At 43.0% G+C, this 13,821-nt stretch overlaps 1 protein-coding gene across 1 annotated transcript; it reads left to right on the forward strand.

Annotated features, from left to right (window-relative positions):
• Positions 1 to 683: 683 nt before the first annotated feature.
• On the forward strand, positions 684 to 13,198 carry TRERF1 (transcriptional regulating factor 1; the record flags this gene model as incomplete). Its single annotated transcript, XM_008944360.1, has 9 exons — positions 684 to 751; positions 1,512 to 1,651; positions 2,364 to 2,467; positions 4,271 to 4,346; positions 9,391 to 9,479; positions 10,301 to 10,414; positions 11,128 to 11,316; positions 11,808 to 12,016; positions 12,668 to 13,198. Coding segments are annotated over 9 exons (1,311 nt in total), but the record flags the coding sequence as incomplete, so codon positions are not given.
• Between the last annotated feature and the right edge of the window lie 623 nt (positions 13,199 to 13,821).

The following is a 13,821-nucleotide window of genomic DNA, read 5'->3' on the forward strand; positions in this document are numbered from 1 at the left end:
TGGGCCTGTGCTCGCGCGCGGCTGGCGTGGCGCTTCAAGGGAGAAGTGCCTCTTGCCAGAGTGTTTGCCTTGGGTTTTGTGGAGGTGGTTTTAAAGCATAAAGAGAATAGAGGAACCTCAGCAGTGAGTAGAGCCGTCCTCTTTCAGCGTGGGCTGCCTCAAGAAGGGACCACCGTGCCTCTCACTATATCTGGACCTTCTGAAGTGGAGGGAGGATACCTTCTTTGAGACCAAGAAAAGCGGTCTAATCATATGTGGTCAGGGCAGCAGGGACCTCTGCAAGTTAGGACATTTCCAGTACCTGTAACAGTTTAGACTGTTTGTGTCAAAATATTGGTAAAGGGTAATTTTTGCTTAAAAATTTTTTGCTTAAAAAATTTTTGCTTAAAAGAGTGACATTGACATTGATTATGGTAGGGAAGTGGTGATGCAGACCAGCAGGTGGAACATCATCAGCCATGTTGTTACCCAAATACCATTTTAATCTCAAAATCCAATCTGTGTTTCAGACAGTATTGATGGAAAAATTTTTGCTTAAAAAAATTTTTGCTTAAAAAATTTTTGCTTAAAAGAGTGACATTGACATTGATTATGGTAGGGAAGTGGTGATGCAGACCAGCAGGTGGAACATCATCAGCCATGTTGTTACCCAAATACCATTTTAATCTCAAAATCCAATCTGTGTTTCAGACAGTATTGATGGAAGTGTCATTCCAGTGACGCCTGGGCCTGGAGAACAGACTGTCGAACCGTAAGAAAAACAATGTTGTTTTTGTCACTGCATTTATAGACTATCTCCAACCTGGAGCCTATGGCCTGAAGTGTTTTGAACTGGGCAGGTAGTGTTCAACTGCATGAAATCATGCTGGGCTGGATGCATCTAGGGTTGCTCTGGTTGATGTTTAAGGACATTGGAAACAAAGTGGCTGTGGGAGGTGTAGATGCCATGGCTCCAAAACGCTAGGAGAGGCTTGGTGGGAGGCACTGAAGATGAGACAGTGGTTAGTGGTATCTGGGAAAAGGGCCATGAGGAAGCGAATGCTGATCCAGGACTCATCTCATAACCATGGAGCTTTGGAGAGGTGTTACCTGGTGAGCTCTCCAGGGCAGACTGTGAACAGGATTGTCCTGTGGCAGTAATGTCTCTTTCTGCTCTCCGCTGAGGAGCGAGTGCTGTCCTCTGTGGCCCAGAAAGTTGGTGTTTGTGGTGTCTAGCCTCTTGGCTAGTCAGCGGGCGTACAGGCTAGCTTGGGTTGTCTGTAAGGTAGGATGATGATTCCATGTAGTTTTAAACTGTGTATTGAAATTTTGGGCTCCCCCCAAGAGATCACTTTTCTCTAATACTCAAATACTTATCCCGCTGAGAATAAAGCATTGCATGAAGCAATCTGACACAATTTCCTGCCACTCTAGCGTTTACTTGGTTTTCAGCAAAATTTTTATTATGCTAGGGTGACTTCTGTGTCTGTCACGTGTTGTGTAGTTGAATACTCACTTATTTGTCTTGACAGGCGAATCAATATTGGCTCCCGGTTCCAGGCGGACATTCCAGAGCTGCAGGACAGACTGCTGATGGAGAAGGATGTGCACAAGGCTACGTTGGTTTGGAAACCGTGGCCAGAACTGGAGAACAAAGTCTTCCAACAAAGAGGTACAGTGACTTCAGTGACTTGCTGTTTCAGAAGTTCATACATCACCTGTACCTGTTGAAGAAATTCACATTGATTTCTCATGTGTATGCTGTATAAAATGTTAGAGAGTATTAATTGCTGAGAATGCAGAGCAAGAGGCCAGAAATGCATGCTAGAGTTTGAGTAACAACATTATGTAGTGGCACTTCAAGTCTGGATAAACTGTTTCTAGCAGCCAAGGGGGAAGGATCGTTGCTGGCAAGTAGGATTCATTTGGGTACTGAACTGCCCTGGTAAGGGCAGAGATCACTAGATGAGAGGCAGCTGATGGCCCCTGGGTCTGTCCCGTGACCACAACTGAAAGGACACGTTGGCAGGCTCAGTGGCTTCTACCAGTTCTGAGCAGAGTTTGTTCCCACTTCCAGTGCAGTGTGTTTCTGTTTCTCTACCCTGGGTGGTGCCTTCTTGGCCCAGCAATATCACTGGCCTGTGCAGGCCAGGTCCCTGGCTCTGCAGCAGCCTGTCCCGTCCCAGGGGAGCACTCTGCAAATCCCTTCACATCCCTGCTCAGTGACTTATCCTGAAACCAGGAGATGAGGTGCTGGGGAGGGAGACTGAAAGCTGCTGCCCCAAACTACGCTGTCTTTGGGTGGCATTACAGAATCCTTGGCTCTGGATGTTTGACTGAAAGGCTATTGTATTAGCAGTAAAATGTTGACTTGTTTCTGACAGTGGAAGACCTTTTAAATATGAGCTGTTCCAGTGTGTTACCTGGTGGAGGAACTAACTCAGAATACGCTTTGCACTCTCTCTTTGAAGCAAAAGGAGATATTATGGTAAGATAAGAAGCTGAGAGGGGAGATACAGTCCTCTTCTGCAGATAAATTAGCATGCTTTATTAAATGGATTTAGGTATGGTTATATAAAAAAAAAAAAGATTGATTTTGCAGCGGTGCTTTAAACATCCTGTAACATTCTGGGGGAATGACTTTTCCCTTTCATTCTTTAAATTTAAATTTCAAAGCAGTGCCTCTCTGAAGGCTTACTGTATATTTCATATAGATAAGATTACTTGGCTTATAGCCTTGGGGCTTTGAACATCTCCAAAGCCCTGACACTTTACAAGCTTCATATTTGGTCACAGAGAGCTTAGTCCTCTTCTAGCCCTTATAAAACCCTTTGTTTATACCAGCAATCACATCTACTTATTTGTTCAGAACTGTGAGGTAATTGCACACAGTTTTCATATAAATAATGCATTTTAAACATTTGCATTAGTTTAATGATGGGGAAGTTATTAACTAGGGCAAAACATCCACTTTTGTCCAGTGTCAGGGAAAGACAAAGCCCTGCACCAGTTCCTGGAAAGCCAGTTTAAAACAAAATGCAACAGAACACAGGGCTGGAATGACTCTCACAGGATTGTCTATTACAGTGGGTTTTAGCTTGTGTCCCAGTTTCCTCAGGTTCTACTAAGTGTAACTAAGGGGTTGGAGTGCTAGGGTCTGAACCCCGAGCCCTGAATTAAGGTTGCCATATGGGTGATTCCCACAGCCCTTCATCCAGAGGGGTGAGTTTGCCTTAGAGCTTCCCCCCAGGGTGCGGCCGGCCCTGCAGGGAGAGCCAGAAGGGAAATGAGCCCCAGGGGTCCCGCAGGGAGCTGACAAAGGTCAGGGGTCTGCTGGGGGATAAAAGCTGGGACCACTGGCAGGGGGTCAGGAGTGTCTGTCTGTGGAGTGCACTCCCCAGAGCTGCCTGGTTGGGGGAAGGGCCTCCTGACTCTCCCTGGTAACTGGGCCCTGGTCAGCTTGGACCTTTGCAAACGTGGGCTAGGAGGGTGAGAGCTGGCCCTGTGGCTACCTTTATCCCATGTGATTAACCTGCTGACCTGGCTGTTTCCCATTCCACCTATGGGAAACCTTGGCTCCTTATTTGTTCCACCTGTTGTTGGTTGGGCAGTGTCTTTGTTTGGATCGTTGGGGGTGATGTTGATTGCATGTGAACTTATTTGACTTATTTGTACCCCTGGTGATTATTCATGGGATGAGTTTTCTGTATTCAATAGAGTCAAGTTACTGGTTTGTTGGCTGTATCATTCATGTTAGATCTAGTTGTTGGCAAGACAGGGGTCTGAGACAGAACAAACTTACTGTCAAGATGTGAAACATGCTATTAAGGGGGTCTGCCCTGTCAGGGGAAAAATTTTAGGGATCTACAAATCCTCCATCTCCCTGATCCAGCTGTCTTTCCTGACAGAAGTTGACCTAAACATATTTTAAAAGACTTCACGCTATAAATATTAATGCTATCAAGCCAACAATTAATTAATTCACACTATCAAATCAAACACTATAAACATGTTTGTATGTGGCAAGCAGAAGGGAGGGAAGAGCTGGAAGTTGCTAAGTAATAGCCACATTTGTGCTAATTAAAGCAGGACAGGTGTGCATTAGGTGCTCTTCTGTGAGTTAGTGCTAATGGGCCTTGGAGTAATTTGATGTGATTTCAGATGACAGAAATGAAATAGAGAGAAAATTAATTCATATGCTCATACCAAATAGTCTTTTAAATGTAGCTGTGTGGAGCAGCTGACTGCATTTGCTAATTCTGCTTTTTTTTTCCCCTGCTTTCTCATTTAGGTTGCTCTTGAGAAGCTGCTGTTGAGAAAGCCAGTGAGGTTGAAGTGTCATCCTTTGGCAAATTACCACTACGCTGGTAGGTTTCCTTGCAGACTCTCTCTCTGCTGGTAGTTAAGAGTCCAAGGCTTGTGTCCCAAGCTGGACCATGGGATCACACAGCAGCATCTAAGAGAGGTGATGAGGACAGTGATGAGTGGTACTTCCCAAGCCTTTTGTTACAAGCTGGGCAGTTTTTTACCTGACTGACCATGTACAGAAGCTTTGCATCCATGTTGCCATGTCGTGTTCTACAGATTTAAACCTGCCTTGAATAATATTTTTTTCCTCTTTTAAGCTAAAATTTAATCTCCTTTAAAACTGCTGCTATTCATAGATTATAATTTACTAGAAGTAATGCCTGCATTTTCTGGTGTAGACGTCTGCTGTCATGCCTGCCTTCTCTGAGGTGATGGTGCATGATAAATGAATGTGATAATCGTGAGCATCCTTCCAGAGAGGCAGTGCTGTAATTCACTAGTGCCTTAGTCCTGAATGCAGAGCCTCTCTCTGTGTGGATCTAGCCAAAAAGAAACAGGTCTGGGATGGTGAATTCTTTAACAAATGCAGCAAGAACTGCGTTTTGGTGATGAAGCACAAGTACCCTGTGAAAGACATAAGGTGTATTTAAGGTGGTGTTAAGCCATTGGACTTAAGTTATGTCACCTAAGCCCAGGTGGCATGTGTCTCTCCTCTGCAGCCCTCCATGTTACTGCTCAATGCTTTGTAGTGGCCAGTAACTGCTTGGACACACAGAACAGGGTTTTATGTAAGAGATTTCAGACTTTATCTCCAGTTTAGGAAAGAAGCCAAGAGTCTCCTGGTGGTTAGTCAATCACAGTGTCCAGGGTCATATACTTCTTTCCAGTTACAGCCATTGTGCAAGATTAGCATAGAAGGAAGCTGCTTTCTGGCTGTAGCAACTTACTGGAAAGACTCCCAAGTGAAAAGGACTCTTTTGTAAAGCAAATCCTGAACCCCTTGGCTTGAGGAGAAAAACTGAACTGTGTTTGATGGCAGCTGAGAAGAAGAGCGAGTAACTGTGGAGGTGGGGGTTGGGTTTTGTCTGGGGGAGGATTCCTTGTGCAGTCCAGAGGGTGGACGTGGAGGTGGATGAAGGAGGATATCAGCCAGGAACTTTGACCAAGGTCTCTTGTCTGAAGAGGTGACACCAGATCATGTGTGAGACATGGCCAGGGCATGAGAGCAGGACTATGAAGTATCCCAGCAGCTTCATCCTTAGTGAGTGATCTGATTAACAGAGCAAATAATAAGTTTATGCCTGTGTAGCAGGGGAGGATAAACGGTCTTCATGGAAGCAGCTTCACAGTAGTTTCAGAAACTATTTTATTCTGGTCCAAGGAGGAGCCAGGAGAGACTGTTTTGTGAAAGATTTCACATGAGATGGCCCTAATCCTCATTAACTAGCACTGAGACCTGTGGACATCAGTGTATCCTTATTTCTTAAGCAGGACAGGATGTTTGGATCTGCTTATCACATCATGAAACAAAATCTCAGTAGCCTGGATTTATGTACCATAAAATAACAAGACAAAGCATTACTTACTAATGCTCTTGAAGGCAACATGTGATGGCAATGTATATTGACAGCTACACTCTAGCACCATGCAGCACCTCTTGAGTAATAGTTTTTGTGGTTGATACTCAGCCACTTGAGACATGTGGGAATTTCTCACAATCTAGTACATAACTATTGAACATATATAACATAACATCCTCATGTAGTTTCAAGTGGTATTTGTTTGGTTTATTTCTTGGACTTTCTGCTCCCATACTCAGGAGCAGCTTTCAGGCACCACCACATTTAAAGGTGGAATAGACTTGAAGCAGAGCAGTCTGGCCCTTACTCATGAGAATTTACTGATACCACAAACAATAAAAATCCAAACTCATCCTTAGCATTGTCCTCAAACGAGGGTGCAAGCAAATAGGTAACCTGTGAAACCTGTTGGCTTGTGAAGGAAGGAAGTTGTAAAAATTAGGGTTTTGCTGTTGTGTGCCCAGAGAGCTGGGCATGCTGACCCAGGGCTGCTTGGAGAACACCCTAATCTCTGTCCTAATGCTTCGCCAGCTGTCAGGATGGTGTTTTGGGGAAGAGAGAGGGAGTGCATATCTAATACAAGAGGAGCACTGTTGCAAACTGTTGAACTGTTTGCATTTGAGCAGTGGAATTTTTCGGGTCTGAATTTCTTCTGTGGTGAGAAATGCAGGAGAGGTGGTCTTTGAAATGCTGTGATTCAGGCAGTCTGGAAACTTCCTGTATGTGCTGTGGTAGGGTGTGGATCAGACCCAGTGTGTGCTCTGTAATGGGTTTGAGCCACCACTCAGGGAGGCTGCCTGGGTGTAGGTGTAGCCCCCTTGAAACCCACAGGTTGGGCCCAAAGCCCCTAGACTGCTAGAACATGTTTATTGTCAGTTAACCAGTAGAAAAAGAAAAAGGGGGTGGTGGGGCAGGTAAAACATAATGTAGAATAAATGTCTAAACAGAAAGATCAGCTTCAAAATTTTATCTGTGTTCCAAAGTCCAAAATTCATTCTTGCTGCATTGCAGATATTTCTATACACATTCTCTATATCTCCCTCAAGCTAGCAAAAGCAGTTTCCCAGCAACCAGAGTTAAAAACAGCTTTTCTTCTGTTTCTTTTCCTACACAGGATTTATTCTATTAATTAGGTTACTTCCAGTTAACCTGCATAATCTTATAAGGGTCTTCGTTAATACCACAGCTATTGGGGAAACTCTGTAATGCCTGAATCCTCCATAGGTGTACAATAAAATCAGTTCATGGAAGTGATTTATTGTTGGTTTTATTACTTTCTTTTCAAGGGGGTGGGGTATGAAGGAGAGCATGACTAGAGAGGTTTGCCAGAAACTAATATCTCTGCTTTGGTGTCATGCTTTCTAAAGTTACGTTTTGGCACAGTAGAGCAGGCCCTGGACTGAGTCAGTGCATCTGCTCTACCCAAGGGGAGGGTAAACACAAATGGCTGGCAAATCGTGTAAAGAGCGAGTGATGCTGGGTCAGGGTGGGAAAGATGGCAAGGCTGTGTGTCAGCAAAAAGCTATCTGGGTGATAACAGAGTGAATAATACTCATGACTTCAAGCCAGTGCCTTTCTCTGATGCTTGGGAGCATTAGTGTAAATCTCTGTGGAAATAACTAATGCATGCCTGTACCCAGAACTGGAAAAGCCTGCAGAAAACAGGTTGCAGAAAAGTTGATTTCATAGTTTTCAGTATATGAAGGAGCAGTGAGATACCTGCTCTAAGCTTCTGAGCCTGGGAGTTAACACTGAAACCCAAAACATTTGCAGTTAATAAAAAAAACTGTGTATTTTTAATAGTCACAAGTAACTGTAGAGTTCAATACCATGCATGTGCCAAGCCCAAGCTGACTGAATTCGGTGCAGAGACAAGCATTTGTATGGTGAATGGTAATGTTGACAGGAACATTGGAGATTTCTTTTGATAAAATCTTTAGATGTTTTGGAAACTCAGACCAAAGTGGAATCTTCTAATAGTGCAAGTCATTTCAAAGGCATCTGCTTTGTGGCTTCTTGCATATCCTTCCCTGAATGTATGAAATGCCGCCCACTCTTACAAAAAACAGGGCACTGCTTTGATGCAGCAGAGCAAGCCTCAGTTCCTTCTGTTTGACTAATACTGAGGAAGCACAAGCTCATTTCAATTTAAATGTTGATTTCACATTTTCATGGGCAGTTAGGCTGGTGAAGCAAACACAGAATAACAATATTTGAAAGTTTTATATACAGCATCCATTACATGATCAGAAAGCACTTTGTGTAGAAACAGGCAATCCACAATCTGTCTACTTGTGACCTCTGCCATGGGGGAGGATTTAAGTACCCTGCCTCAAGCCATGCAAGTGAAGAGCTGCAGAAGGACCTGATGAGACTTATTGTATGGAGAACAAGATAAAGCACTTGGTGTGGGTTGCCTGTTTCTACAGTCTGTCTACTTGTGACCTCTGCCACGGGGGAGGATTTAAGTACCCTACCTCAAGCCATGCAAGTGAAGAGCTGCAGAAGGACCTGATGAGACTTATTGTATGGAGAACAAGATGATAGATAACTTCTGTATAGTGGCATATATGGGAATAAGCAATACAAGCATTATGTATAAAATGACAAGCTCTGTGGTGGTGGTTCTGAATTGGAATGAGACCTTGGGTTTATAATGCTGCTTCCATGAGAGCATCAGCTCTGTGTTTTACAACAGCTTAAAAAAAAACCCTAACAAGTCAAATAGTAAAAGGATAGAGAACATGGTATTGCCACTGTGCAAGTCTATAGGTTGCTTATATGCTGACTCTTATGTGTCTTTCTGGTCCCATCATGAATGTTTTGGTACAGAAAAAAGCTCAGAGAGGGATAGCAATAATGACCAAAGGTGAGGGAGTGACAGAAGGGACATGCAATCCTGAGTAGCATGGAGATGATGGTTGAGATTGGGCTAGCTTTCTCTTCCACTTGAAGAACAAGTGGTTATCCAGTGAAGTTACTGGGAGCCAGAAAAGAAAGAAAAGGAGGTGGTTCTTCACCTGGAAGATCTACTGATCTATGAAACTCTATGAAACTCTAAAAGGATGTTTTGTGTGCAAGAAGATTAATTAGTTGAAAGGAAGAGTGGGTCAGGATAGCTACTAAGTAAGCAAGTACAAATAAAAGGATGTTTTCTGTGCAAGAAGATTAGTTGAAAGGAAGAGTGGGTCAGCACTTAAAAGGATAGCTACTAAGTAAGCAAGTACAATGGACTTGGGAAGTGGGCTGTTCTGAAAATGGTCAGAGGTTAGGAGAAATTAGGGACAGGCATTGTATTTGCTTGCCCTGATCTTACTGTTTCCTAGGCAGCAGCCTGTGACCACGGCTAGAGTCCAAATGCTGGTTAAAGGGATGTGGGGTCCCAGTCATTACAGCCACACTTGTATCTGGGTAGCAGCAACCACTAGCGTGTGCTTCAGGTTTCCCTGGTTTTGTTTCAGGTACTACATAAGCATAGAGGTGGTGGTGGGTTATTATTTATAATAAAGTCCCTTCTTTTAAGGCTCTGACAAATGGACGCATCAAGAGAGGAGGCTGTTCAAAGAGGCACTGTCCACCTACAGCAAAGACTTCATATTTGTACAGAAAATGGTAAGGTTATTTCTGTTCTGTCCGTTGTGCTTTTCATTTGCTGTATGCCTTTCCCCTTCATTTTCCCTCCAGTGCCAGACCAAACTGTTGCAGGGGTAGAGCCAGCAGTGGTTAGTTATGGGAACACTTGATAGTAGGGATATATTCCATTTGCTGTAGCTACTTAAACAACTGCAGCACTAGTGCAAAAAAAAAAAGAACCCCACCACATAAAATCTGTTCCTCTTGTATATGTAGTAGTTTTCACACCTGGAATCAAAGACATGGCATTCCACATGTGGGACAAGTATGGTGCTCCTCTGTCACCTTGGTTTTTTCTGACAATTTGCTAAAAGGTACCCAAGTCACTGGCACTGAGCCTTGTGCTAGAAAGGGTTGAAACTTGTTAGTAAAGAGAGAATGTGTTTGGGCTTAATTTTCATGTTCTGCCACAAAGCAGAAAAGACAAGGTGTGTAAATCTCAGGGCAGAATACCTTTCTTGTTAGCTCAGATTTTGACAAACATTTGGCTTTATGGGAACCAAGTCTTAATTCCTCGATTTCTCAGTGGTGTCATACACTTGAGGTACAAAAGTATACTTAGTCATTTTCTGACTTGAGAATCCCAGAGAAATGTGCAGAAGCTGAAATAGTCCACACAAGTTTGACTGGAAAACATTAACTAAAAAAATTATCCTACAAGACTATTCCTGTTGTAGTCAAACTTTTTTTTCCTCTCCATTTGAATCTTTGAGAAATAAAGTCTGCATCTTGGAATATATTAAAGTTGTGTTGAATGTAACTGGAAAAATTGAACTATTTCTGCAATTTCTTAACTACAGGTTAAGTCTAAGACGGTTGCACAGTGTGTGGAATACTACTATACCTGGAAGAAAATCTTGCGTTTGGGACGGAAACACAGAACACGTCTAGAGAAGAAAAGAGAGGAGTGCCTGGTAAGTCTAAAACAATATTAGAAAGTTTAGCACTTCGTAATTTTCATGTTCATCCCTTTTTGTGGAGGTTGAACTAGATGGCATAGCTCTCTTCCAGCCAAAATTATTCTGTAATTCTGAATTATGTTCTGCATGAGTATTCTGTGACGTCAGCTACACCAAAATTGTGTTCCTGGACAGTAATGGCATAAGAGTTTTGACTATTGTATTATCTAACTCTAGTCCAGCAATTATGGCTTTTTGCCCTAGATGAAGCAGGTAAAACTTTGTAAATTATTCCTACACCTCTGCCTGTGTGTGCTCCTGAAGGCTGCTCTAATATTCTAGTACAAATACTATTTACACAGACTGGCAATGCAATTCTTTTTATGCAAAAGTCTGTATTACTGGTTGTCTGAGTAGTGTTAAGAGATGTGGGTTGTTTTTTTTCTTGTTTTTTGTTTGGCTGTTTATTTTAATAAGTCATTTAATTTGACTGCCAACACAGCATACTTTGTTATTCTAATAGCTGAGAGAGTGTATTGTACCTTGGCATCTGTAGACTCTAGGAGCTGCAGCTTTCTAATACAGGTGTTTTGAGCATCGCAGTGAAGTGGGATGGGGAAAAAAAATACAGAAACCAGTCTGGATCAATCCGTGTGCTGTTCTAGGACTCTGTGTGCTACCATCCAGTACTCTGTCTTTGACAGTATTCCTTAAATGCACTGTTTCAGACAAGTGGAGAAGAAGAAGCGTTAGAGGAAGATGAGGAGATGGAAGAAGACAGGAAGGAAGAAAGGGACATGCAGAAGTCTCCTGACCCACCAGCTATCCCTCTTGTTGGACCTATAGATCTGCCTGCCTTTCAGAGCCTTTCACTTTCTTCATCCTCCTTCATCTGCGAAATGCCGAACTGCGGCGCTGTATGTGCATTGGTATCTGGAGTAGCAGAGGGGGTGGTACACTGCAGAGCTGTGATTTTGGAAATCCAGGGTTTAGACTGTTCTTGGCCAGTGACACCTCTTGACTATTTTTGGATAAATCATTTTGCCCGCTTTTCATTCCCACCTCACGAAGTACAGGCAATATGCTGATCTGTACGTACAATTAAACCCTGAGGTGCTGTAACAATTAGAAATGCCATGTGGTAACAGCTCTGATTACCTTCCTGTTGTAGAACTGTAATAACAGGATAACTCACTGGTTTGTTTTACGATGACTTCAGCTTCTTGAACTGGAAGTGGGATATAGCTGAGAGCAAGCAGCATTTGACCAAGTAGCTTGTGTGTGTAGGATGCGTATGGTTGCTCCTTTGTAATATGCAGTCAGCGTACTTCTTTTTGAAGCTCCTGTTCCAGTACAGTATTTCTTGGATTTTATATCTTTTCCTTCCTCCCCCCCTGTTCCCTGCCAGGTGTTCAGCTCCCGACAGGCACTCAATGGCCACGCTCGCATCCACGGGGGTACGAACCAGGTGACCAAGCCGCGCTGCACCGGCCCGGGCACCAAGCAGAAATCGGGGACGCAGAGCGGGTACTGCTCCATCAAGAGCTCACCTGCCCACAGCACCACCAGCGGTGAGACCGACCCAACAACCATTTTTCCTTGCAAGGAGTGTGGCAGGTAAGTGAACGTGACTGCCTGCAGCACAGCATCACATTTCCCTGTTTATAGCCCAAAGGAATAGTGTTGCGACAAACTGTTTTGCTCTGATGGTCTCAAAAGGACAGTTTCCCATTAGATGACACATCCTCTTAGAAAAACTTTCAGATATTGGTTTGCATGATGTTCTGGATGCTTCCCCTGCAGCATTAACTCCAGTTTTCCTGAATCCATTTACTTGCTAGAATTCCTACATCTGACAGTCTGGCTTCCTGCTGCATCGCAGACCTGCATGTGACAGTGGACAACTTTCTCTGTGTTTCTGGGCTTGAGTTTGTCCATCCTCATGTGGGATTCTTTAACTTCTTTGCTGTTGTGCAAAATTGTAGTGAAACTAAGGGAGAATTAGGATGCGCAGAGGTACAGAAGCAGCTGTGAGGGCTACAAAGTACCTCCTGCAGAGTTGGAAGAGGCCGTTTTGATCCTGTCAGGATGTATAAATCTAGTAGTCTGTCCCTGAAATTCTCACCATGGTATTGCAGACTTCACTGACTTCTATTTCAAGGCAGGGAAGCAAATGTACTGATAGGCTGTTGAGTCTTTTTTGGCTCACTTCATCAAAAGCAATGCATTTTAATCTGATTTTTTTTTTTTTCCCCCTTTAAAATTTAGGGTATTTTTCAAAATAAAAAGCCGCAATGCTCATATGAAGACTCACAGACAACAAGAAGAACAGCAAAGGCAGAAAGCTCAGAAAGCTGCTGTGGCAGCAGAAATTGCAGCCACAATTGCAAGAACTACTAGGCCCGTTGGGCATAGTTTGATCCCTCTGGATCACATGAGTTTGGTTAAACATGTTGAAGGTGTCGGTGACATTGACGACGATGTTGTTCAGGAGCTGGGTGATGTCATGGAAGAGAATGAAGTTATGGATGCTGACCTTTTGCTGGATGATGAAGATGCAGATCTACTGCAGGATGATGCTGAGTTGTAAATAAAGTTGTTTGATAAAGATGGCTACTGAGCACACCTTGAATGGATCAGTCAGGAAACCTGGACTGCTATTCCCCACTGATTGTAAACTACCTGTTGAAAATTATAATTCCTTTATCCAGGTCTAGAAGAAAAAGAATCTGCTTTTTTTCCCTTTTTTTTTATTAATTTGTGTTTTGGGGGGAAAAATAAATAATTGGTACAAATATTCTTACAAGGTGTTTTTATCTGAGCTCTTTTTGCTGATAACTTCCAAGGCTACTAATTACAGAAGTTCATGGTTTTGCTATGACTTCTCTCCAGACAATCCCAGTAGGATCTTTAGTCTTTAACTTTTCCAAGTTTCATTTTTAACTTAATCATAAAAATGATCCTCACACGCTTCTGGTGGAATGCTGGGTTGGGGTTTTTTGCCTATACTGGATCACTTCCAGCATCTTCTAGAGACTTGTCATCTCTGTTAAGGAGGTGATTACATTCTTTGTCTTTGTGCTGTCATTTTAAGGGAGGTGGAGGGGGAAAAAAAAAATCTGATTTAACTGTGAAATAATTACAGCAGTGACTGTATCATCTGTAGTATAGCAGTACTTTTTCAGTTCTGTCTTGCCTTAATGTGTACATGTTAGGCAGTTTGTAAAAGCATTGGTTACACTGTACATTTTAGAGCTTCCGTTTTAACAAGGTTTTGATCTGCTGATGTTAAAATGACCTAATTCAAGGGTTGAAGAAAGAAGATGATTGTACTGTGGTTCACATCATCCGATGTGAATCGGGAACGCTGCCTTGGTAATCACATTGCACTGGAAATATATTTTGCTGTGACAATAAATCAC

Source organism: Merops nubicus, unplaced genomic scaffold, assembly GCF_000691845.1.
Source record: "Merops nubicus isolate BGI_N331 unplaced genomic scaffold, ASM69184v1 scaffold15847, whole genome shotgun sequence".
Classification (NCBI taxonomy): Eukaryota; Metazoa; Chordata; class Aves; order Coraciiformes; family Meropidae; genus Merops; species Merops nubicus.